A 24280-nucleotide genomic window follows, 5' to 3' on the forward strand; every position below is an offset into this window, starting at 1 on the left:
GACACTGCCGGCTCCCGATTGGCTACGCCGCCCGCCCATCGCGCCGCCTCGCCCCGCCCGCCGGCGCATCAAGCTGACTTGCACCGCGCGCGAGGTGAAAGGTCACGTTATGTAAGTGGCGGGGAGCGAAGCGCCATTTTGTGGCCCCGTTACCCGCCCGCCCCCGCCCTGCGGCGGCCAATCGCAGCGCGGCCCTACCTCCCCGCCCATCCGGGTACCGTGGCGGCGCCGCGCGCCGGGCTTTGTCCTCGCGCTCCGTTCGTGCCGCCCACTGCACCTTAAAGGGGTAGGGGCGCGCGGGGCATTGTGGGGCTGGGGGGGGTTCGCTGCTGCCCGTCCCCCCGCCCTCCCCCCGGCGAGCGCCCGGACCGCTCGGTGCCCCCGCCGCGGTGGCCGGCCCGGCCCCGCACCCCCCCTCGGCCTCTCGGCCTGGGGCTGCCCTGCGTGCCGCGGGGAGGCGAAGCGGCGGCTCCGGCGGCCAGGCCTGGGGCGGGTGAGGGGGGTGTGCCGCGGCCGCCTGTGCGACCCGGGCCTGTCCCCGCGGCTCCGGCCCGCAGTGGACCGACGGCAGCCGGCACGGGGCCGGGGAGGGCTCCGGGGGACCGGCGCGGAGGCGGCTGGGGACACCTTGTGATCCTATGAGCGCGGCAGGCGCCGGGCCTGCTGCCGGTGGCGGGCCGGACGCCCGGCGTGCTGCAGCCCCAGGAGGAGCGGCCAAGCACGGAGAGTTGCTGCTTTGGTGTTTTTGTCTCTGCGTGTAGGGGATCCGTTGGGTTTTTTATAAGGAACGGCGTATACAGAGTTTTTGTGTCATTAGTGTTTACCAGGGATTGGAGAGGCAGTAGCTCAGGCACTGCGTGCCGAAAGCAGTCAGAGCAAAAATCCAAGCGCAGCAGTGCTGCCTCCAACCCATTCCTCAGTGAGGTGGAAGGCAGATTTGTGTATTGGAGTACCCTACTGATCTGCTTTGTGGCACTTGGGAATAGTTCTGCTTTGTATAGCCCTGCTGTGTCTGCTTTAGGGTGGAAAGAAGCAGCTGTGACAACTACTTGGAGCTGTGTGGGATAAATTCAAGTCCTCAAACTACCCATAAAGTTAGGTACAGCCGTTGTACAACCTGGAGTATAAAAGTTATATCCTCCCATTAAGAATCGCCACTGAAAAAGTATGACTGCATAAAATGTCAATGTAGGAATTCCTAGTTTACCCCAAAGGCTTCATCTAGGACTGAAGAGAGCAGGTAATAACCGCAAATGTCCCCCCTCTACCCTGCCAGCCATTGGTGAAAGCACACAGAGATGTACCTGCTCCTAGGAATTCACTAGCAGCTGGAGCTCTACCAAGCTCTGAAGTGTGGAACCTCTCAGTCTCCTCCAGCCAATAAAGTCTTAGTCTCTATGGCTTGGTGTTGGGCCACCTGGCTAGCCAAGCTGCTTTCTCTTAAGCATGTGGGAAAGATAGGGAAAATGCATGAAAAATGTGGTAAAGTGGGGTGCAGCTTCACTGAAGGATAATCTAGTTCTTTTCAAAAGTCACCTAACTTCCAGAGCAGTATGTATGAATGATGAGGTAGGTAAGAGTCTCACTACATAGAAGATGACAATTTATCAGAGGGGAAGTCAGGGTGGAGAAAAGTTCAGAAGGAACTGGTTTTAAACAACTTAACTCTGTTCACATAGCGTACAAGGTTGGGAGAGGCTGCGAGTACAGAGAAGGGTCAGGTACAGGACAATTGGGGGGGAATTTCATTCAGAAGAAAAAACAGTGCAGAGTACAAACCTGTCTACTGAAGAAGTTTCTAAGCTGAAAGTTCCTTAGCTGGAAATGCCAGGAGGAGGAAAATCCACGTCGCCTCTGCAGGATGACGGCACAGCTAGGGGCCATTAATGTGATCTGGCCATTACAAAGCCAAATACAGGCTGGAGATATACAGGTGCAGCATTTCTGTATGGCGGTGCGTGCTGCACTGCTGCCTTTGTCTCCAGAGCCCTGTTCTTGCTGCCAGGCCCGTGAGCAATGCAGTCAGGCTGGGCTGGGTACAGAGAGTAGTTCAGAGGAGCAAGAAGCCAACCTGACAGGAGGAAACTAAAACAGCGGGGCTGGAAGTTTGCCAAATGCTGCAGCATTTAGGTATGGTCAGAGGATATGAAAGTCCCAGCCTAGGTGACCCTACCTATGTTTAAATCCAGAGGTCACACAGTTGAACACCTGAGCAGCTCCCCTGTATAATTCAGCCAAGATAATTCAACACCATCCTAGTTATCTGCATGGTTCCTCCTGCCGCAGCTGCCTGCCGAGTGCAGCAGGCGAGTGCCGCAGCCCTTGCTTGCCGCTATCATCTCTGCCTGGTCCTGCTGTCGGCTGGCTTCCTTCCTGCTGCTGTAGCTGTTGCACCGCGGCTGCCACTGCTGCACCTACTCCCTCCATGCGCAGCGGTGGTTTTGCCCCTCATGGGTGCTGTATTTTCTCTCCGTGACCCGCTCCTGGACTGTAGCATAGGGGCTGACGAGCGTCCTGCCTGAGGACGGTTCCACGCAGAGCGCGAGGCATTACAGGCCTGAGAGCTGATCTGGAGAGAAGCCTCAGGGATTCCCCTGGAGACAAAGTGCCTGCTTCCTAACACTGCCAATTGCTTTAAAAAGAGCTGAAGCTGGGCCAAGAGAAAAATAAGTGAGTTCTAAGACCTAAAAAGAGCTTTTGCTTTTTCCATTTATCTTAAATGACACAAGGACAGACTCTATATCCCTGGCTTTCAGTCCAACAGAGGCATTCCGTTCTTGCATGATTTCTGCTTCTGAAGTCCTCATTTCCAAGCAGGTTACTAGAAAGAGGAGTCCTTTCCTCAGGAGGAGTGGGCAGATGTGACGTGCAGGGCAAACGCATCGCTCAGCTGTGAGCAGCTACTCTCTCTTCTGCTGTATGGGGTTGATAGCTCAGCAACTGTCATATATCAGGTACACACAGAGCACGTCCACTTGCCAGCACATCTGCGCTGCCGGAGTGGTGCAGTTAACGTTGGGTTTAAAATGTCAGGCTCCTTATCTTTTGTTTATTTAACATGCTGAGCCAGAGCTGCAATGTGATCTCACTGCCGCAGCACACGGGCTGTGGACGTTGTTGGCCTGAATGGATTTAGGAAGGTGTTTTTACACAGCTGCTGCTCTAATATTGACTTTGGTTCTGGTTTTCCTGTCTTGTTTGGCAGCGACCCTGCGAGTCCCCCAGGAATGGGAGTGCTGGTGACTGCTGCTCTCAGCCTGCAAAGCCTGGTTTCTAATTGAAAGCTGGTTTCCATCTCAGCCAGTTTTTCAGTAGGTAAGTGTTTATCTCCAACACTTCATGTTCCAGCTGGCAGAAAATATATGATAAATACACATATGTATTCCAGACATTTTATTCCCTAGACTTCTGCACTCTGGCCCAGCCTGGAGCCTTAACTAACCCACTGCAGATTTCCAGAGCACCTTCCACTGGAGGCTGAGCTCCTTCCTCTGTGCTGAAGAAATGATGCTGTACCCTGCAACACACTTTCAGGCAGAAAAGGAAATGCAGCGTGCTGAAGGGCTGTGCCCTGCTGACTCACAAGCACATCTCCTGGGTATGTATGTGCTCAGCCTCTCAGCTCAAGCAGTAAAGTTTATTCTGGGCCCATTTCCTTTCTGAGAGCAATTTCAACTTTCATAAGGCCATCAAGCCAAGTGTCCTCTTCTTTTCAAGGACAACACCACCTTGCGCACATCTGTACAATAAAGCGGTGGATGGCATCTGTGCAGGGTTCAAGGGACAGCCACCCCCTCAAAGGAGCTTCAAAACCCATGTGTTAGTAGATGTTATCACATCTCTAAGAGCCTGTGACATGTTTGCAGTCTTCTAGGTGCAAGAGTGCACCCAGCCATTTTGCTGCATTGCAGAGTCTTCCCAGTTTCTGTTGCTGTAAAACAGTTGTTCTTCTCCTGATCCCTGCAGTGCCAGTTCCCTGCTTCCACCGCTGAAATGAAGATACACCATTTCCTGTGTGTACTCCACAGGGTATGCTTAGCAGGTGTTTTAGCTCCTCACTCACTCGAAAAAGCTTTGAAATTGCATTTTATTCCCATGTGAAATCACACTGACAGTTCTCCTGTATTTTTGGTGCACTCTGCGAAGTGACCTTCCTCAACCTCTTCACATCCCTGAAGCCAAGGCACAAGCAGAGCTTGTGGTTGTTCTTTTTCCATATTTGAGTAACCTACCAAAACACCCATTTCTTTCAGAATTTTGCTCAGTAAAACGATTCTTAGTAATCAAGAATTTTCCTTTTCCAGTTGAAGCCCTTTCACATGTACTTTCCAAGGTTACAAAACTCAAACTGTCCTCTAGGATGGTGTTTGAAATCTCTGACCCTTCTCTTAGGACAAAGGCTTATTCGTGTTATCGCAGCAGGGAGAAGAAGTCTTCTACCTGTCCACAACTTCAGTAATTCCACCGTTGCTTCTAAAATCGGCTGTGGTGGCAGAAAACCTTTTGGAGACCAGAGCCAGGAGCCCTGTAATCCTGCTGTATTGACCCAGGTATATGGGAGCTGGTACAAATTCAGACCCTACTGGCTCCAGGTCTCTGGATAACAGACTCTGCTGCTGCACCTTCCCCTGTGCCTTCTCAGCCCCAAAACTTGTGGTGCAGCGCTGCTGCTTATGCTGCTGTACTGCTACAGACAGCAATTTGCAGCATTAGTCAGGCAGAGCCCTGAGGAGCAGGGGGATCTTTGCCAGCCCTCCACTCCAACCTGGTAATGATGGGGTCCAGGCAGACACTTCAAGGAAGGAGAAGAACCCTGTCACCTGAATCCTGTCCCTCCAAGGCAGCATCAAAGTGAGTCAGTAGAATGGGGACTTGGGGGACCCATTGCTATTTATGAGCTTCTATAAATGATGTTACATGCTTCTCAGCTCAGAAGAAAGCCTTTGATAGGCAAGAAACTATTCCTACTGGTGTAACAGCTGGCAAGGGAGGGCAGAAGCCACGTGCAGCCCAGAGAATCCTTCAGCTAAAGGTATTTGGAGGCTCAGAAGTTCTCATGGAAATTATAACATCTCATTGCCCTGTTCTTGTGCTTCTCTAGAGATTCAGGGCAGCTATCACAGAGATGGTGCTGGGCTAAACAGACCCTTGATCTGATTTAGTTCAGCTGTTCTTATGTCTGAAGGGGCCAGGCAATGACTTAAGGGAAGTGCCCTTCATTAGTAGTGTATATACACCCTCTGCCTTCCAGCTGTGCAAAAGACCCAGTGCTAGAGTGATACTGGACTCCTGTCTTGTGCCCATCTTCCCTTCTCTTCCCCTGTTATTCCCTCATGATCCATACTCCGCTGCACACCCCAGATGCATTGGGGTCTTCCAACTCTTCCTATCCTTCTCCACACCTGGATGCTTCTGCTTTAGCACTTCCAATGCTTGCCAGACAGCTTTCACGATGGCCGTTTTCCCCTGTGAGTGGCCAGGATCAAGGATCTCCACCCCCAGATCCACCTTCCTCACGCCCACCTCCTCTGGCAAGCCCTGCTTGCTGCTCTCTTTCCTCCTCTCCCAGGGCTGCTCAGAGGTGACACCCTGAAGCAGGGTTCTGCACCAGCCTCCAGGCACCTGCTTCCTTTCTGGGCTGTATGATGGCATCCTCTGAGGCAGCAGGGGCTTGGTGGCTGTACTTCACTTCTTTCAAGACCTTTCACAGCTCAGCCTGCCTGTCCTGGCAAGAGGCTTGGCACAGGAAGAAGATGGGTTTGGAAATGAGAAGATATCATAGGCAAACCAAGGGCATGAAGTCTGAAGGTGAAGAAAAAGGCATCTTGTCCTCGGCGCAGACCTGGGTGGCTGTCTGTGGTGGGCAGCAGCTGTGCCTGGACTCTGCTGAGGACCAGTGCCATGGAAATGGCACTAGGTTGCCATTCTTGGCCTGACAAAAGCCAAAATGTTTTATTCTGGTCATTCACAGGAGGGCCACGTGGGAAACAGCACACCATGGCAGGTTCATATCTCATGCAGAAGTGACCCCGAACCTGTGAAATCCAAGAGCAGTTCTTAATACACATAGAGACAGACCTACACCTCCAGTTACTGCTTCAGCTTTTGCATCATCTAACCTTTGTTTAGTGTGCCCTAAGTTGTGTTATAAAGAAGTGAAGGAAGATCCATCCAGTGTGTGTCCTTTGGCAGCAAGTGGGCCAGGCAGTTCCAACAGTCCTGCTCCTGGGGAGGACAGAGAAGGGAATCCAGGATTTCGGACAAGGACTGTGGGTTAAGACAGCTGAGCATTATATGTTCTGCAGCAACATGGGTTTTGTTATCTGAGGGTCACAAAGCCCATAGTGAGAGTATATCCTGAAGAGGCCCACATTTTGGTGTGCTAAAAATCCATGTGCCTTACTGGAAAAAGTGGCACCTGCTGGGTGATGTGGGTTTTCCTCTCTTGGTCAGAGATAGCTTTACACCAGCTCAGCTATGTCACCTGCAAGCTAGCAGGGAGAGGTTGCAAGGCTTAATATGCAGAAGCATATTTAGGGCTGTCGGTGACTTGCATTCTGGTTCTCAACTCCTGTGGACCCTGAGCAGACTTGTTCTGGTGTCCTTCCTGAGTGACAACCCTGCATCGCTGGTTTTCTGCTGCCAGAGCCTCAGGGCTTTGGGAGGTACCAACTGCTGCATGGCAGGAATTGCACTTTGCTACAACCCTGCCGTAGCTAAAACTTGACCGTGAGTGGGAAAAAAGCAGGTTTTGTGCTGTTTGTACTATCACTTCCCAGGGGAGGTGCCCTACAGCCCCTGCGAGCTCACTGCATTTCTCTTCCTGTTTCCAAACTCCACGGTGCAGCAATGCTGGCTGGAAGTGGCCAGCACCCGTTACACTTGGGCTGGTACTTTTTCTGAGCTTTGGCATTTTTCTGTGGATGTGCTGAGAAGCTCCCCTGGCACATCACCTGGCGGACAGGCGTGTTTCTTACCCAGCTCTTCTTGCTCCCTGCCAGTCTTCAGCATGGCAGGGCTGGCTTGTACTGCTGATGCTCTGCAGTTTTGCAGCCAGCACCATTAATCTGCAGGTCTCCAAGCCCTTGACAGCTATTGAATTAATTAAAATTTGCACTCTCCCTTTGGACAGAATGAACTAAAACCCATTTCAGTTTGATGGAGATCTCTTCAGTGGTGCTCACTTACAGCCCAGTTCTCAGGAACACAAAGGCCTTTTCCCATCACTTTAACAGATGAAAGGACCCTAGAGTGTATGTAACCTTCCCTGGCTGTAATGCAGAAGATGATGAATCAGATATATTACTGTTTTAAACTGCTGTGGGCACTCCCTCATTGAGTTTTCCCATCTCTTTTCTCATGCTGTGCCCCCAGGCCTCAGCTGTAACCCAAGATATCGTAAGATGCCAATTTTATATTCCTACAACATATATACAACATGTATAACAGAAAACTTTTATCAGTCCTTAAACATAAATATGCAAATTTTGTGTTTGCTGAGTCTTCATATCTCTGTGGAAAGTATCTCTGTTGAGAAACAGGAGCGGCTGATTTTGGTATTTTCATGGTTTTCCCAGTCACTTGTGGTCCTCAGTGATCCCTTTTATCTATAAATTGTGTATTGTTTAAATCCTGAAGCTGTTCCAAAATGGGGTTGAAGCTTATTAAGAAATATAATTTACTTTGATATAATTTAGAACAACTCATAAAAGCCATCCCGAAGTGTCCCATCTCCAGCTCTGGGAGCTATGGTCCACTTTTGTCCACGTCACTCTTCCAGCCCCTGTCCCTCTGCTCTTTGGCCTTTTCCACTTGCTGTCTGCAAGGCACATATACATTCGCAATATCCGCTTGCACCAGGTGCTGTGTGCCCAGGGGGGGTTGGCACAAGTGGATTTACAAACTGGAACCAGTTCTGCTCCTGGGTGACAGAGCCAATGGTGTCATTCATTTCTGTAGCAAACATAAGAGTATCTCAATCTTGCCTTTACTATTTACCAGATTGTAGATGTGATTACTAGATTATTATCAGATATTTACCAGATTGCTTTATTAGAAGAAGGAACACATAATTTCTGCTGAGAGTAATAAAAGCATGTAACTTCACAGGGCATTTGTTTGAGTTGTTTGTAATCTTGGAAGCATAGAGGTTTGTGCTTTGAGTATCTCTGTGATGCAGCAGTTAGCACACAGAACATGGTGTCTGTTGGCATATGGAAATCAACTGTATTTTCCGCAGCATTTTAAATGACTGCTTAACAGGCAAGAGATAATGCTAATACCATAACATAAGGATAAAGTTAATTAACAGAGTAAGAGTGCCTACCAATGGATGCAGCTACAAATGCATCCCTCTCTCTCCATATGATGCAGTGTATGGATCCGACAGTATGCTTAGAGAGAAGAGAAGATATTTTCCTGATAACAGAAATCAGCTGCACCCTGAATGCTTCTTCCAAGGTGCTGGGAAGAGCTGGGGTGTTTGGGTGACTGCCAGACCTTCCTTGACCATGGGTGTTGAGGAGCACAAAGCTCATCTCACGTTATTTTCCTGTGCAAGTGCCATGTTGTACAGCAAGGAATGACTTCACAGGGTCACATAATAGGAGAAATGCAGTCACAGAGTGGGTATGGAACTGGCTTCTCTGACATTCTCTACAGGGCTGCTAGACACAGTCTCTCTTTCCACTGCATTGCTACACTTGGTATCTTTAACTTGGCTTCTTCGTTTGAACTAGATTTGGGCTTGTCCTTCCTACATGAAAAGGCACATCAGTGTCCTGCTGTGCTTGGCTTAGTCGTAGCCCAGTCACCTCCAGGACTGTTCGCACAATGAGAGCCTCCTTGTCTGCTCCTGTGGTGCATCCTCTGCTTGGCTGTGTCCCAGCAAATGCCCTTCCTTGACCCTCCTCAGGCGGTTCCTGCATCCCGCCGTGGTGCTGCCAGAAACACGCACCCGTGGCAGGGGCAGCACCCACCTGGTTCCTGCCGTCACCCCACCCTGCTGGGCAAGCAGGGATGCTGGGGAGCACGTGGCGGTTCTAAACATGTCTCCATAGTTTTTCTACTTCAAGTAAATGTCTTCTCCTAATTTCTGCACACATATATAGCTCACAAAATTAATGTTGATGTTTCTAAAGCTCTATTATGGTCACACTCATTCTTATTTACTGCTGCTAGCAGAACGGAGATTTAATGCTGTAAATCTCGTGGTGAGTTTAAGAATGGCTGTTGAGGATTTCCATTACTTCTGCAAGGTGCTATAGGAGTCATTTTCAAAGCACAGGCAGTTCACAGTGAATGAAAAAGGATTGCCTGGTGCTTCCCATAAAGCTTGGCTTCATTACGTGTCATTGTGTCATACCCTAAACTGCTTGGGCTGAAGTTCCCCGTAGTTTATGCCTGCCTCTCTGGGCTGTGGGGGAAGGTGGGGAGGAGGCGCAAAACTGGAGTGCGATGAAACAAGAAGGGATTTGGGATTTTGGGGGGCAGGTGCAGATCTGGGGAGCAGAATAATCTGGGGAAGAAGTGCTTGGCTGAAAGGCAGAGGAGCGTCACCATGGCCCTGCTGCAGGCTCAGACACTGTGGGCAGCTGGGGAGTGACAGCAGGCAGGGGGCCAGCAGCATGAGGCCAGTGCTTGGGCAGGGGATAGCACCAGGGGAGCCAGAGGCAGGGCAGGGGGCTGAGGGAGCAGGACGCATGGGGAGGGATGGGAGGATGAGCCGCCTGTGTCCCCTGCATCCAGCATGGGGCCATGTGCATGTTCCTCAGTGGCAAAGCGCTGGGCTCGCCGCGGGGCTCTGAGGCACAGCGACCCTCTGGTCTCGGTGCAGGGTCGTCTGGTGAAAATCTGGTTTCACCCATATTTTTCAGGCTGTGAAAGGGTGTGCAAGAAACTGCACCAAAGGAACCGTGAGGTGGTGAAAGGTGTCTGTTCAGGTCCAGTTGGCTCTCTAGGGACTTACAGTACACGAAAGCTTGCTAAGTCGTGCATTAGAGCAAGAAGACTTGATTCAGTGGTGGGAACCGTGCTCTGCTTAGTGCACAGGTTAAACACATGCTGCCCACAGAGCTGTTAATTGACCCTGGAGCTCATACTGCAGCTGCTTTTGAGGTACCCAAAGGTTGGGTTCCTCTTCATGGGCAGTACCTGCCACTGCAGCAGCCCCTTGGCCACGTGGCCCGAGTTATTTATTCCAGGATGGTTTTCTGGGGCTGTTGCACACCGAGTTTCCCAGCTGTCCAGGAGATGGCAGTCCTGCATTTGGACCAGAGATTTCTGGAAGGGTGGTTTGAGGCTTGCAAGGAAACCCAAGTCACAGGCTGTATGTTTGGCTCTGTTGTGGAATGAGCAGGCTACATTTGCAGGGACTGACGATCTGTCCTGTTCTGTGAGGTACCAAAACTGGGGTGGTGAGCCATCAGCGATGAGGGCAGTCTGTGCTCAGCAGGCAAATGTTCCTGGGTATGTATTAATGGTGCAAACCTCAGCAATGGGATGGTGTCACTGTCAAGGAATTATTACCACAGATGACCTAGAGATGCGAGGTCCATGTGGCTTCAACTCCCCCGGTTTTGAAGGCCTTAATCACAGCCAGATGGAAGCATCCTTGGGAGGATCAAGCCCCCTGTAATGGAGCTGACCATTGGCTGCCTCTTCTCAATGGAGCCATGGCTGGCACCTTTAACATTCAAGCATGGGGTCCATGATGGGAACAAATATCACTGCCAACCCCTGTTCCTACCAGAAGCCTCATCTGTCCCCTTGCTCTCCACTTATAACCCTCAGCTGCTGTTGTTCTTCCCCTTGGTCCCTGTCCTCCCTCACCTTCAAAAGCATCCCCAAGTCACCCTTGTTCTGCCCAGGGCTCTCTGTCCTCTTTCCAGCCCAGCTCAGGGGCTGTACCCTCTCCACCTCCTGTCCCACGCTCACTCACCTTCCTTGCCCTTCGGTCTGTGAGAGGTGACATTCCCAGAGAGGCAGTTTTCTGCTCAAAGGAGGGATGGCAGAGCAGGGCGAGGGACACAGTTGCTGGAAGGGTGCTAGGAGACATCCTCGATGCACAGCCCTTCACAGAAGCTGCTGGAGATGACCAGCAACAACCTGGGATCGAATTCTGGGTTACTGCAAACTTGTCTTTACTACTACCGATCAGGAGGCACTTAAAATGATTTCTACATGAAGTGATGGCAAATGATCTGTTTGCTAATTAAAATGTTGAACTCATTGAAGAAATCCATCGTTGAACCTATCTCTGTTCTCTTTCGACGAGGGACGAACACCAAGCGCACCAGGCAATGCCACCTCCCTGGGCACAAGCTGATGTGCCTCACCTCCCAGAGCAACTTCAAAATTCTTCTTCCCTTTATTGTTCTCCTAAAATGATGGTCATCAGTGTTGGTGTTAGTGATGTGGCATGCACAGGGTACCTGCACAGAGACTTCAGATCACAAAGGCACTGCAAATAGAGTTTCTAAGTCTGGAAACAGCTGGGCCCAAAGGGAGTCAAGATCCCTGGCATGAGAAACCAGCTAGAGAAAGGTCTGACTTTCAAAGCAAGAAAGAAAACTTCTTAGGATTATTTTTAGGGTAGAAACAAAACTTTGTAGTAGAAAGTGCTGTCACAACGCTCTGCTCAGCACTCCAAAAAAAAGATGGTTGCAGTCAGGTTGCAGAGCCATAAACTCCTTTGGGAAATGAAGCCTCTTCATTCCTTTTCTCTTTAAAATCACATAAGCAATTCTAAAAATCCCCCTATTGAAATTCTGTTCTTTAGTAAATGCTTTGTAGTCTTTATTCTTTAAACTTCGCAAATGTTTATGGTTATATAATACTGTACTGAAGTTGTCAGTTATGTCTTGGTCACTTTTCTACTTAAAGATGGAAAACTTTGTTGTTCTTCAAATGTTTGCAACCCTAAGAGCTTTTTTTCAAATGTTTCTTTCTGAATGTTGAGGACCGGTGCCTGTATATCATAGCTGCCAGATGCCATCTCAGTGTGAACAGGAAAATAAATCCATGTACAAATTCACACCCAAAAACCTCCTCAGACTGGATTCTGTAGAAAACCCTTTCAGCCTGAAATACTCACATTACTTGGGGAATTAATCTGTTATCTCATGATTCTTTTGCAAACGGGACGAGGAGGCAGCCTGCTCTCCTGACCAGCCAGTTCTTCCTTTGATGCCCATCTCAGGCTGAAGGCTGTTTAAGAAATAGTGGTACTTTAAAAGGCTGTTTTGAAGTTGAAAGATGAACATATAGGAAATAGAAATGTTTGGACTCATTCAAAACAGACTTCCACTCGTGTTGAGCCCTGGTGGAACTAAGGGGATTTATCTGAGACAATGAGTTGAATACAGGGAGGAGATGAAGCTGTGTCTCTGGGGATGTTCTCAGATTTTCCCTCTTCAGAGACAAAAGCAGAAGATTTACAAGTCTGGTACATGCGTGTTTGGAGATCGAGCTTGAGAAGCTGGTGACCTAGAGGAGCAAGAAGCTGGTGAGCAGTGAGAGAGGTGACACGTGGGTCTCACCGGGCTGGCCGTACCACTGGTCCAGCTCACAGCCAGGCAGTGCAGAACTGGCGCTCATGCCTGCCTGACCTGAGGGCAGCTGGGCAGGTGCTGCACCAGTGATGTTTCCAGCATCTTCCAAACATGCGCTTTCCCTCAGAGATGTTTGACTTGCTGGTCTGCAAAGCCCTTCTTTGGGTCACTGACTCCCTCCCTTGATGGACTTTTAGTTACACAGGATCCCTGGATGCAGCATGCTCCTGAGCTGTTGGCTATTCTTGGGAATCTGTGCTTGAAAACTATTTCCTCTTTTGTTCTTACACCTTGAGCAATGATGTTCCTTAGCTCCCCCATCCCTCCCATGACGATTCAGACCTCCCAGTCACCACATCCTGCTCTTCCAGGCTGGTGCCAGCCCTGTTGACAGCAAGGCTGGTCATGCTTTGCTGCCGCCAGCTTCCTGGGCAGCTGCAGCTTGGCCTGAGGACCCTGGCCCAGCCTGGAGCCTGTGGGCATCTTGCCGCTGGAGCCCTCCATGCTTGCACCAAAACTGCAGGCTGCAGCAGAAAACCCTGCTGGGCCACGAGTCTTCACTTGCAAATGGCTGTTGCAGCTTGCTGAGACAGGGGTTTGAGGGAATGAGACGGGTGCATAGGAGTAGGGGGAGTGTGAGGACCCCATCAGCTCTGCTGATGGCAAGTCCTGCACCTGCTTTCAGAGCTTGTCTCTGTGCAGGGCTTTGCTTAACTGGTGTAAACCAGGGTTGTCTTTGGTTCATGCCTCAGCTGCACAAAATCAGAGGACTTTGGGTCCGTCCGGGCCCACGAGGCCTGCTGTCCCCCAAGGCGCAGGCAGCTGAGGTTGCTGTACGTTTCCTTCAGAAGGGCATTTCAATCCTTCTCTGTGAGTCTCTTTTTTTTTTCTCCTCCTTTCTCCTGCCCTGTGACTCTCTGCAAGGAAGACTTTTGGTTTTGGGGATGATTCATAGACTAGCAGAAGTCAACCCTGCCCCAAAGGCTCAGAAGTCAGGATGAACCTGAGTTATGATCCTAAATGTGACTTTGGCCGTGTGGGTCATGACGTGCTTCTCCCGTGCGCCCTGGGTAGCTGCCAGGAACCCAAATCAGGGCTCACCCTGCACCCCAGTGCCTGCTGGACCACACAGTGCCAGGACGAACACCATCTCCCTGGCATCGTGCAGGCAGGAGACTCCATAAATAAAGCAGGACCCGAGAGCAGGACACAGCCTGGGGGCAGATGGCCGAGGCTGCCACTGTGCTGTCCCCACCGATGCTCCCTGGAGGGTAACATGGGCTTCCGTGGTGCTTTGCATTCAGAGCTGCAGGCATCCACTGGTCTCATGTCTTTCAGATGAAAAGAAGAGAGCTGATTAATCCCGGAGCTAGAAAAGCCACAAAGAGGGAACTTCAGGGAGGATTTAGTTAGCAGTGGCCCAGATACATCAAACTGTCTCCTGCATAAAGCGATATCCCATTAGCACTCCTCTTCATGCAACACAGCTTACGTTACTTATCCTATTAGATGACTGACGCTGCTTTGATATATTCCAAGGACACTGTGCTAAACTTTCTGTCACAGTTTTCCCTGTCTGATTTCAGACAGTCATGTCCAATGGAGATGGCCGCCTGCCTGGTGGTGCCACCATGTCCCTGCCAGGCAGGCAGGATCCTGATGGAGTGGGCACAGCAACGCCTGATGAGCTCGCAGCTCCTGGGAATTGCTTCAGGTCCACCAAGAACCAGAGCCTCTCCCAGGCCACCTCTTGCCACCACAGGGTCATGGGGCTGGACCACGGCACTGCTGAAACCATCCTGAGGCTGGCCTGGAGAGGACGTGAAATGTCAGAAACAGGACAGGGCAGTAATTACTGCAGTTAGGGCTTGGCTGAGCCCTGCCAAGCCTGTAGCCATAGTCAAAATATTAGGACAGGGTAGAAAGAAAAGTCACTTTGCTGCCTAATACCTGGTAAGGTATTTCATGAGACAAGTAGCCTTGACCAAAATATTTCCTGTCTATGAGCAGAGGGAAGAGGATGCTGTAATCGGGTGTTGTGGCACTGTAAAGCAAATGATGTTCTGCTGAACTAATAAAACCTGGCATCCACGTCGCTGTGGGGCTGCACATGCTGTGACTGCATATGAAAATTCACTGGCTTGAAAGTAAAAGGGTGTTAGAAATGCCTCTTTGGTGGATAGCCCCGGGATGATAGGAAGACATCTGTATCATCTTATTTCTTTCATCCTTGGGTTTGGAATATGAAGGATTCATCTGGAGAGCTGGATTTTACCAATAATGCTGGCAAACACAAATATCCTCGTGTTTCATACATGTGACCCCGTCTCCCCACAGTGACCTTGTGCAAGCTGTGCCAAGGGGCAATGCTCATAAGCCTGGCCAAGGGGATGGCTTGGCCCCTGTGCGGGGACAGCACAGCTATGTGCAGGCGTTGAGGACACCAGGAATGTACCAAAGCTCAACACAACTGTTATAAACAGATATGAATAAGGGAGAAAAAAGGATATAATTGGAGAATTTGACTAACATTTTTAATTTTAACTCCAATAAAATTCCCCCGAACAGCTCTTGTCACACTTAGTCCAGTGCCAGCGCTACCTTTCAAAAGCCATGTTCAAACCCATCTCTGCTAAAGGCTGTCTACGATATCTGTCTCTACACACTGCAGACTCCTCAAGCCCGTTTTCTCTGAGGATGTGCAGTACTTGCAGTGCACAAAGTGGTGATGAGATCAGCAGCGACCTACCATACCTGCAAGGTGGCTCCTGACAATCAAAGCCATACCCCAGGCTGAAATTTCATGGATGCTGAGTCCACATGGCAGACCAGGGACTCTCCTACCCCATCAGGGAAGATCAAGTGTTAAATCATCACAGTGGTTTAAATGAACAGTGCAGCAGTACCACCATAAAACCACTTAATTTCATTCTTGGCTTGCTAATCAGTTCATCGGTGGCGATAATGTCCAGGTTTTGGAAGGTGAGAAGTAGTGAGCAGCATGCCCCTCCACCCCTGAGCCCGCTGCAGCTGTTTGCAGAGTGGGCTCCCGAGTTTCAGCTTGCCAGTGGCTGGAGGCAGCAGATGGCATCACTGCACAACACGTCTGCTGCTCACCAGCAGCCATGAAGCCATTCAGAGGATTATATTTCTTGGTCCACGTTTTCTAGCCATTAAATTCCTCCTTTTTAAGCAATTTCTTTCTCAATGACAAGGTTACACTGTGGTCCACTGCTTGCACCTGTTTTCCTTTTTACTCCTGTGCCAGTTAATGGTCCCATTGTGTCTTGAGAGTGTTTAGGAGCAAATTGGGACATTGCAGGCAGGTGACATGGTTATATTGTACCTGTGGTGTCTCATGTTGTCCACTGGGCTCACAGGAGAGCAGAAGACTTGCTCTCAAGTGGGGTAGAGGAGCTACCCAGATGTGGGAAGGTGCCATGCTGGGTTCCCAGGGGAGTGAGACACCAGCTCTGGAGGTCCCCTGGCCACAGACAGCCATGGGGAAGGGGCTCTGCCTGCTGACAACCATGAGATGTTTCAGTCTCATGGTTCAGATCAGGAGAACCTCACACAAGGTGTCTCATCCATTCATGTCCCCAGCTGTCACTGGGGCTGCAGGGTTGAGTTTTCTGCCACGTGGGTGTCAGCATAGCTCCCCATGGCATCTCCTGATGACCTCTGGGTGCCTCTTCCCCCCCTGCAGAGCACCATGGTTACAACAAGGATGGGTGGGATGTGCTGCAGGAGCCCTGTTTACATGATGAGACTTAAACCATAACCGCATGGGACAGTGCAGGGGCTAGTGGTGACTTTGGATTTTCAGTAGGGGAAGAGTCCAGCGTTTAGAGAGTCCTGGTTTAGTGGCCAGATGCAAGTCCGGGATTTCTGTGTGGAAGCAGAAAGTCCACACAGGCTGGGAAAAGAAAGGCTGGGAGTGTCCCTGACCATCTTTGCTTTGTACATGGTGGATTTTAATTAACAGCACATTTCAGAGCACCAACTTATCACTGGCAGGAGTAAGAAAGATCCTTTTCACTTGCTCCGTCCCCTCTGCATGCAGATTTGGGGTCAGGGGCAGTTTCCCAGGCCAGGTGGTGGTTATCAGCTTGCTCTGCTCAGCAGCAAATGTCACCCCAGGTGCTGGCTGCTGCTGGAGGGATGCAGGAGAGCATCAGTGTCCCTCTGCTCACTCTGCCCCACACCAGTGGTCTGTCACCGTACACAGTCTTATTTATGCTGATGTGGGGATGGCCCCTGCTCGGGTGACCTCTCTGGGGTAAAGCTGTGCCTGTGTGGGTCCCAGCAAGGTGGGAAGGGGGACACCATCAGCCACTGGCTCGATCTTACATGGGAAGGGGAAAGCAAAATCCTTGAAACAGGCCTGGATAAAGGCAAATGGAAGCAGATCGGCCAGTGTGTTACCCCGAGAGGCAGGGGCCACCCTTTCACTGCTCAAAATTGTGGAAGAGCCTCAAATTCCCCTGCAATGCTGAAGGAAAGGATGAGTGAGCTGGAGCTCCTGCATGAGCACAGGTAGTGACCGGGACAGAGCAAACTGGCCAAGCAGCAAAAGGAAAGGGTGGTGGCTGGAGGGAACTCCACAACACTTGTGCAAAACCAAAGTCAAGTACACTGGGAAGGCCTTGGCTTCTCAGCCAGGGTTCAGAAGTGTTCAGAACCAGGGTTCGGAAAGCAGCAAAGTTATTCAGAAACAGTGCTTTTTGGTATCTTCACTGGTAGGCATTGAAGCCATTGAAACTGCAGCGAATGAAGAGACGGGACGCAGCTTGATGCAAGCAAATGTCCATTTATTGTACAGAAGCACGAGGTTTTATACACTTTCAGAAGCTGCGTGTTTTAAACAGATTGGTTCTTGAAGCTAAGCATTGCATCCTAGGCAATCCCTGACTGGTGGTTAACTGCCAGCAATTAACAGCAAGGTGTTACCTTTCCTCAGCGCCATCCGTCCCCCACTCCCTATGCTCTGTATCATGTTAATTGTTGTCTAGACAAGCTTGAGCACATTCCTTTCAGCTAACTGATTGCCACTTTATGGTCCTGATTTCCAGGCCCCCTCCTGCATGAAACCAAAGAGGAAGAGGAAGTTGCTCTGTCAATGAGATGGGAACCCAAGGCCCCTTGCTCCTGGTGAATATGGAGATAGACTTTATCAGCTACGACAATAATTTCTTTCTTGCCCATACTCAGATGATATAGAATCATAGAACCATTCAGGTTGGACGAGTCCAGCCATTAACCTAATGGTGCCAAGCATACCACTAACCATGTCCCGAAGCACCATGTCTACACGTCTTTTAAACGCCTCCAGGGATGGTGACTCCACCACCTCCCTCGGCAGCCTGTTCCAGGGCCTGACCACCCTTTCGGTGAAGAAATTGTTCCTAATACCCAACCTAAACCTCTCCTGGCCCAACTTGAGGCCATGTCCTCTTGTCCTGTCACTTGTTACTTCAGGGAAGAGACTGACCCCACCTCACTGCACTCTCCTCTCAGGTAGTTGTAGAGAGTCATAAGGTCCCCCTGAGCCCCCTCCTCTACAGGCTGAACATCCCCAGATCCCTCAGCCGCTCCTCATAGGACTTGTGCTCCAGCCCCTTCCCCAGCCCCGATGCCCGGCTCTGGACAAGCTCCAGCACCTCAATGTCCCTCTTGCAGTGAGGGGCCCAAAACTGAACCCAACATTTGAGGTGCAGCCTCACCAGTACCAAGCACAAGGGGACAGTCACTGCCCTGGTCCTGCTGGCCACGCTGTTTCAGATCCAAGCCAGGATGCTCTTGGTCTTGGCCACCCGGGCACACGGGGGGCTCACGCTCAGCCGGCCATTAACCAGCCCCCCCAGGCCCTTTCCCGCTGGGCAGTTCCCAGCCCCCTGCCCCCAGCCTGCAGCTGCCTGGGGCTGCTGTGACCCACGGGCAGGACCTGGCACGGAGCCCTGTTGAACCTGATACAACTGACCTCAGCCCATCAGCCCAGCCTGCCCAGACAAGTTCAATCTTCCCGACACATTAATATTTCCTTTACACAAACTTAATCTTAGTTTATAACGCTGGAAATAGGCACCAAAAGTGATGCATTCATCGCAGTAAAATTTTATGTGTGTGCACAGGTATGTGACAGCATAGATATTAGTGTTTTCTTTACTCAGGATGTGCTTTGGCATTTCTTCTGGGAAGAGAAAACACCACTCACACCTCACAGCTGGGAGACAACATTTCCCGTCTTGCAGATGCTCCAGAGGCCAATAAGGAAAAAATCAAGGAGGGTGAGGTAGGACAAATGTCCATAAACCTGATGGAGAGCAGCTCGCTAGCAGCATGCGACGGCTGTCCCATAACCCAGCCGACACCAGGGCATCCCTGAGGTGGGGGAGCTGCCTCCTGCATGCTGGCTGCCCAGGGCAGCCCCTGTGCCAGGCAAGTGCCCCAGCAGGGCCAGGGGGGCTGTGGCTGCTTTTTATCAGCATTGGGGCAGCCCCACACAGCCATGAAGCTGCTTCAATGTCACCTGGGTGGGCTCTGCAGCCAGGAGGTGAGGGGAGGTCTGCACGGGCAGGTCTGCCCTGGCAGTGATCGGCAGCCCCGGGTCCGTGGTGTCTGCCCAGAGCTCCGAAGGAGTGTCGTCCACCTGGTGATACCCCACCTGGCAGGTAGAAACTCCCAACTTCTCAGACAGGACTTCTTTGAGCTTGGCATGGCTTCGGGGCCTTCCTTGTGGCCGCAGTTGTGGCTGACTTCAGGCATTTACATGGACCTGTCATGAAACAGAAATGCTGGGAATGGGATAACATCCCACCCCTCCCAAGGTAATGGCCCAAGCACCACATCTATGCAGAAGTGAGTTATGAGAGATAATGTTTTTGAAACATCATGTACCAGGCAGAGTGCATGGGGAAAAAAAATCTGCTTCCTCAGTTCACTTGTTAACTTTTTTGGAAATCCTGTTTACTTCCCTGTTTGCTCTGTTCCAGTGACTGAGCTGCAAGTTAGCGCATAAGAGTAACTCTGAATGTACCTTGGGCTAAGCTGGACTCCTCCATGCAAGCAGCACAATTTGTGTTTCACCTTCACAGTCATCTCAGCATTGCTGGGGAAAGCCTTTTCTGTCTGAAACTCTTTCTCCCTCAGCAGATGAGATTTTTGCAGCCGCTGGCATTATTCAGTCATTTTTCATTTGTAAGACTTAGGAAATTATTTTTTTTCAGTATTTTTTTCACAATCATAGCTCAAAGCTCACTTGGGTGAAAGGTGGCATTTGTCACCATAGGTTGTACCTGCACGGTGATGGCTAGTGGCACATGTCTGCCCCACGCAGAGGACATGCAATGAACCACACAGTTCCTGCCCCAGGAGCTGGAAGAGGCAGGAGATATTGCAGGTGCTCCCTGGAGAGACACCTGCTTTCACCTGAGGCTTGGTCCAGTCCCTTTAGCTCTGCTTCTGACATGAGCCCCAGACATGACAAGCTGGATGTTTCCCCCATTCTCCTTCATGCCTATGAATGCTACTGATCCACACAGTGTGTTTGCTCCAGAAGAAAGCAGGGATGTCCCTGGTGTCTTCCATGGTGCTGGTTTGCTGCATTCAGCTCCTGTGCACCCCGGCACGGACCTGGCAGAGGGACCCCTGGCCCTGCTCAGCTGTGTGTTGAGCAGGGCTGCACCTCCGGGCTTGTGCCCTGCCAAGGATCAGCGAATGCCACCAAACACCCGTTGCTGATATACCCAGGAAAACCCCTGCTTGACACAAGGGACGTGCAAGGATGCTTTTGCGGCTTCTGGGCTGTATTTGCTCAGATTCTGATAAGGGCTCTTATCAGAGCAGGTGAATACCCCTGGCTGGGGGCCAGGTCACCACTCCATCATCGACAGCTCAGTAACACATCCCGAGACAGGAACGGATCAGGACTAGCAGCAGTGTCACCCCACTCCTCCCCTGCACTGTGCAGCTATAAATCTTGTGACTCAACGCAATTCTACAGTAACTTTCTGGACTTGTAAGTGTGCAGGTGTCCCTGTAGAGTCGGCATGGGTGAGTGTGAGCATGGGGCAGCAGGGCGGGGGGGGTCCCTGGCTCGTGGACCCTCAGAAGTGGTGCTGGTGGAGGTGGTGGTGTTGAGAGTCTCCCCCCTGGCAGAGCCATCTGTGTGCCCCTATGGATGAAGGACTTACCACAGAGGCAGAAGATGACACAGGGCACAGAGCAGGGCAGACTCAAGGTCCGTGTTGCTTCTTCCAGGGCAAGGGAGAAGGTTTGAGAGGGACTTGCAAGTCCCTAGGTCTGCCCTCAGCCCAGCCCAGCAGCTCCCCAGGCAGCATCAGGGCAGGGGAGAGCTCAGGAGGGGTTGGACCAGGGAAGAGGGAACCTGCATGCTCCCCTGTCCCAGAGAGCAGGAGCAGAGGAGGGTCAGACCAGCTGTGTGTCATACTCAGGGGGTGCAGACCTGCTGGCCGTCCTGCAGGTGCAGTCACCATGCTGCTCTGGCTGGAGCTTTAGATGGGGGCTCTCCACACCTCGCATCACTGCGAGAGCATCAGGAAGAGCTTCAGTGAGGCTCGGAGTCCAGGTGCAGCGAGGGCAGGTGTCTGCAAACGGGTCTGCCCCAGCTGCTGGAATAAGGGCTGTGCTCAGGAGCAGGAGGGCAAAATCTATGGAGGGAAGGTCAGAGTGGCCTTTCCCCATGCAGATGGGTCAGTGGGGACAGAGAAGATGTTGAACAAAGAAAAAAACCACAGCAACTCACCTCCTCGCAGTACCCCTCCATTCCAGCAGAGCAGGGGCAGGTTCAGAGAAAAGGACGGGTTCAAGTCTAGCAGATAGTCACTGTGCTTTAGTTCTCGCTCAGCAGAGTCATAAATCTAAGTGTAAATGTGTTAAAAATGTAAGATTGTAGGTAGTGGTGTATAAAAAGCCTAGGCTTCCAATTACTGTCAAGGGTCTATCACTATGTGGGGTGTCCAAAACGGAGGCACCACTGAAAAAGTTCTCCCTTTCCAGATGTTTCACAATCCAATGCTGCTGTAACCCCCAGAGGTGCAGATGTGATGCCATCTTTAAATGAATATTCAGATTTAAATCTTGGCAAAATTATTATTATAATTAAAGTTAATAACATTATTATTTTTGAGTAAATTTGGGGGGGGTATTTGAATTTTCCAGAGTGTAGTAGAAAGGTTGAGGAGGTACTTTCTAGCTGTTTAGTGAGCTGGAGGTGCAGAAAATATTCTCCAAAGTTTTTGTTAAGGTTTGTGCTTAAAGATAAACACATTGGTCAAGTTTCATGTGATCTGCAGAGGACTCTCTTACAATTGCTTGATTTTGCTCCCCACATTTTCTGGGCACCTTGGGCTCTGGCATGAAGCCTGGGGACAAGAAAGAGTCTGGCTGCAAGGTCCATGTCAGAGAGGTAACCTCATGCTGTCCTTGCAGGTTCGGGGTGACTTGCATCTGTTTCACCTCTGGGCAGCTGGTTCCCCATTGCATGTTTTACTTCGACAGTGGGATGCTCTGTTTGACTCTCATCTTGTCTCTTCCTCCTCCAGTTGTCCAGTGCGCTCCGCTCCTGCTCCTCGCCTGTGTGTTGGCCCTGCCTGCCCCACATCTCACCAGGAGCATCCAAAGCCTGTCACTCTTCAATCAGTCTGTCTTGAATAATGCTGTGTCTGCTCTGAACACGTTAGTGAAGGGTAGGTACATGGGAGGTCTCCATCTGTGCCAGCAGGACATGGGGTAGAAGCACACAGAGCAGGCTGTTGGGGAGGGCCTCTTTCAACCTGGTGCTCCCTGGTTGCACCAGACAATCCTCAAATGTCTGGTGCGGGCAGACACGGGACCTTGCAGTCACAGGCCTTTCTGCTCGTGTATGGGTGTGGAGAAGCCCAGAGGGTTTGCTATGATCCCCCCCTGAAGCCAAAGCTGCCTCTTCCCACACACCCCCTGCCCTGTGGAGGATGGTAGGGACAGTCAGTGGGAAGGATGCAGAAGAAAGGGAGGGTTCTCGTGCCACCAGCATCCTCAGCTGTTTTGCTTGTCCCATGGCTAAAATCCAGAAAAGTGGTCATCTCCTGTGAAATAGCCTGAGGATACTTCACCAGGGTGCACCATTCCCTGTCTCACCCTCAGCCTTGCTCCTGGGGAACTCATAGCCCCAGGAGAGCGAAACGCAGCTCCTTCAGTGGTGGGAGGAGATGGCCACTTGGCTGAGGGAACACAGGGCAAACCCATGCCCAGTCTCTGGGTCCACAACACACCAAAAATAGTTGGAAATGGAGACTAAGTCTCCTTCCCCAGCCAGGAGCGAGATCAGAGGTGTAGAGGCCCCACATCTTACTGCCTGGACTCCACTTCTTCAGCCAGAATGTACCTCCTAATCTGGGATTCAGCTTGCTTTGGTGTTGTCCCCCCTTTTCCAAATCTCCTCCTTACTGTTGTTTTCTGTGTTCCAGGTCAGGTCCAGCTGGTGAATGGCTCCAACCAGTGCTCCGGACGGGTGGAGGTTTGGTACCACAATGAGTGGGGAACAGTGTGTGATGACGGCTGGGACATGAGAGATGCCTCTGTGGTGTGTAGGCAGCTTGGCTGTGGAGAGGCACTATCAGCCCCAAGTAATGCTTATTTTGGGAGCGGATTGGGGACTATCTGGCTGGACAGCGTTAACTGCAATGGGGATGAGGAGCGCCTCACTGAGTGCTCGCTGCAGGCTTGGGGAGAGCACAACTGCAGGCACAGCGAGGACGCAGGTGTTGTGTGCTCAGGTGAGGATGGCATTTGCATGATCCCTGCTCCTCAGGCACTCCAGGTCTCATTAACATCTTCGTCTTCCAGCCACAGGAATGCACAGGGTCTTGTTAAATTGCCCTCTCTCCTGCCCCAGGCTCGCCCAAGGACTGCAGCGAGATCCCTGCTGGCAGCCCCAGTGGCATCTACGTCATCCAGCCCCCAGGGCTGCACCCCATCGTGGTGTACTGCGAAATGAATGCAACGGACGGGGGCTGGACGGTCATCCAGAGGAACCGGCAGAGCACGGAGATCACCTGGGCCGAGTCCTGGAGCACCTACAAGTACGGCTTTGGGAACGTGCACAGCGAGTTCTGGCTGGGCACTGAGTACATCTATCAGATCGCCAAGCAGAAGGTCTACCGGGTCAGGTTTGTCATCTGGGATGCTGCAAATGACACAAAGTTTGCAGACTACAACCTCTTCAGCCTGGAAGGTGAGTCCCATGGCTACCGTCTGAGGCTGGGAACGTACTCGGGGACAGCAGGGGATGCCATGGCCACAAGCAGTGCTTCCACCGTGCATGACAACATGAAGTTCTCCACCAAAGATCTGGATCAGGACACTTACAGCGGGAACTGTGCCTCCAGCTACGGGGGTGGGTGGTGGTACTCGGCGTGTTACTCTGCCCGGTTGAACGTCAAGGGGGCCATAACGTGGGGCAGCCTGTGCAGTGGGAACTGCAAAGCTTCTGCCATCCTCATCAAACCCCTTACCTGCTAGGGCTTCGCTGCTGCCTGCCTGCATCAGGCACGTGGCCAGACCAGTGCCCTGCCGGGCCTCTCTTTGCTGGGGGCAGCGGGGCGGGTGGCAGCAGGGCATCCTGGGCTGCCGGCAGGTTTTTCTTTCACCTCTTTTGCAAGGCTCCTCCACCTCCCTTGCTGGGTTCTTCCCCTTTGAGCTGTTATTTTAATTGCATTATAATCAGACTA

At 51.3% G+C, this 24280-nt stretch overlaps 1 protein-coding gene across 4 annotated transcripts; it reads left to right on the forward strand.

The window, feature by feature from the left end:
• Nucleotides 1-42: 42 nt before the first annotated feature.
• Nucleotides 43-24072, forward strand: LOC308064449 (angiopoietin-related protein 1-like; the record flags this gene model as incomplete). Of its 4 annotated transcripts, none has more annotated exons than XM_080388974.1 (6): nucleotides 43-286; nucleotides 3206-3315; nucleotides 3405-3598; nucleotides 22115-22258; nucleotides 23018-23326; nucleotides 23446-24072. In XM_080388974.1, the coding sequence occupies 4 exons, from the start codon at nucleotides 3505-3507 to the stop codon at nucleotides 24069-24071; spliced, it is 1173 nt and encodes a 390-aa protein (XP_080245100.1). In that variant the 3' UTR covers nucleotide 24072. The 4 variants fall into 4 exon arrangements, with proteins under 4 accessions (XP_080245100.1, XP_080245101.1, XP_080245099.1 ...); XM_080388975.1 differs by having other exon boundaries at nucleotides 43-111; XM_080388973.1 differs by having other exon boundaries at nucleotides 43-3315.
• Between the last annotated feature and the right edge of the window lie 208 nt (nucleotides 24073-24280).

This window comes from Falco punctatus (assembly GCF_963210335.1).
Source record: "Falco punctatus genome assembly, chromosome: 1".
Taxonomy (NCBI): domain Eukaryota; kingdom Metazoa; phylum Chordata; class Aves; order Falconiformes; family Falconidae; genus Falco; species Falco punctatus.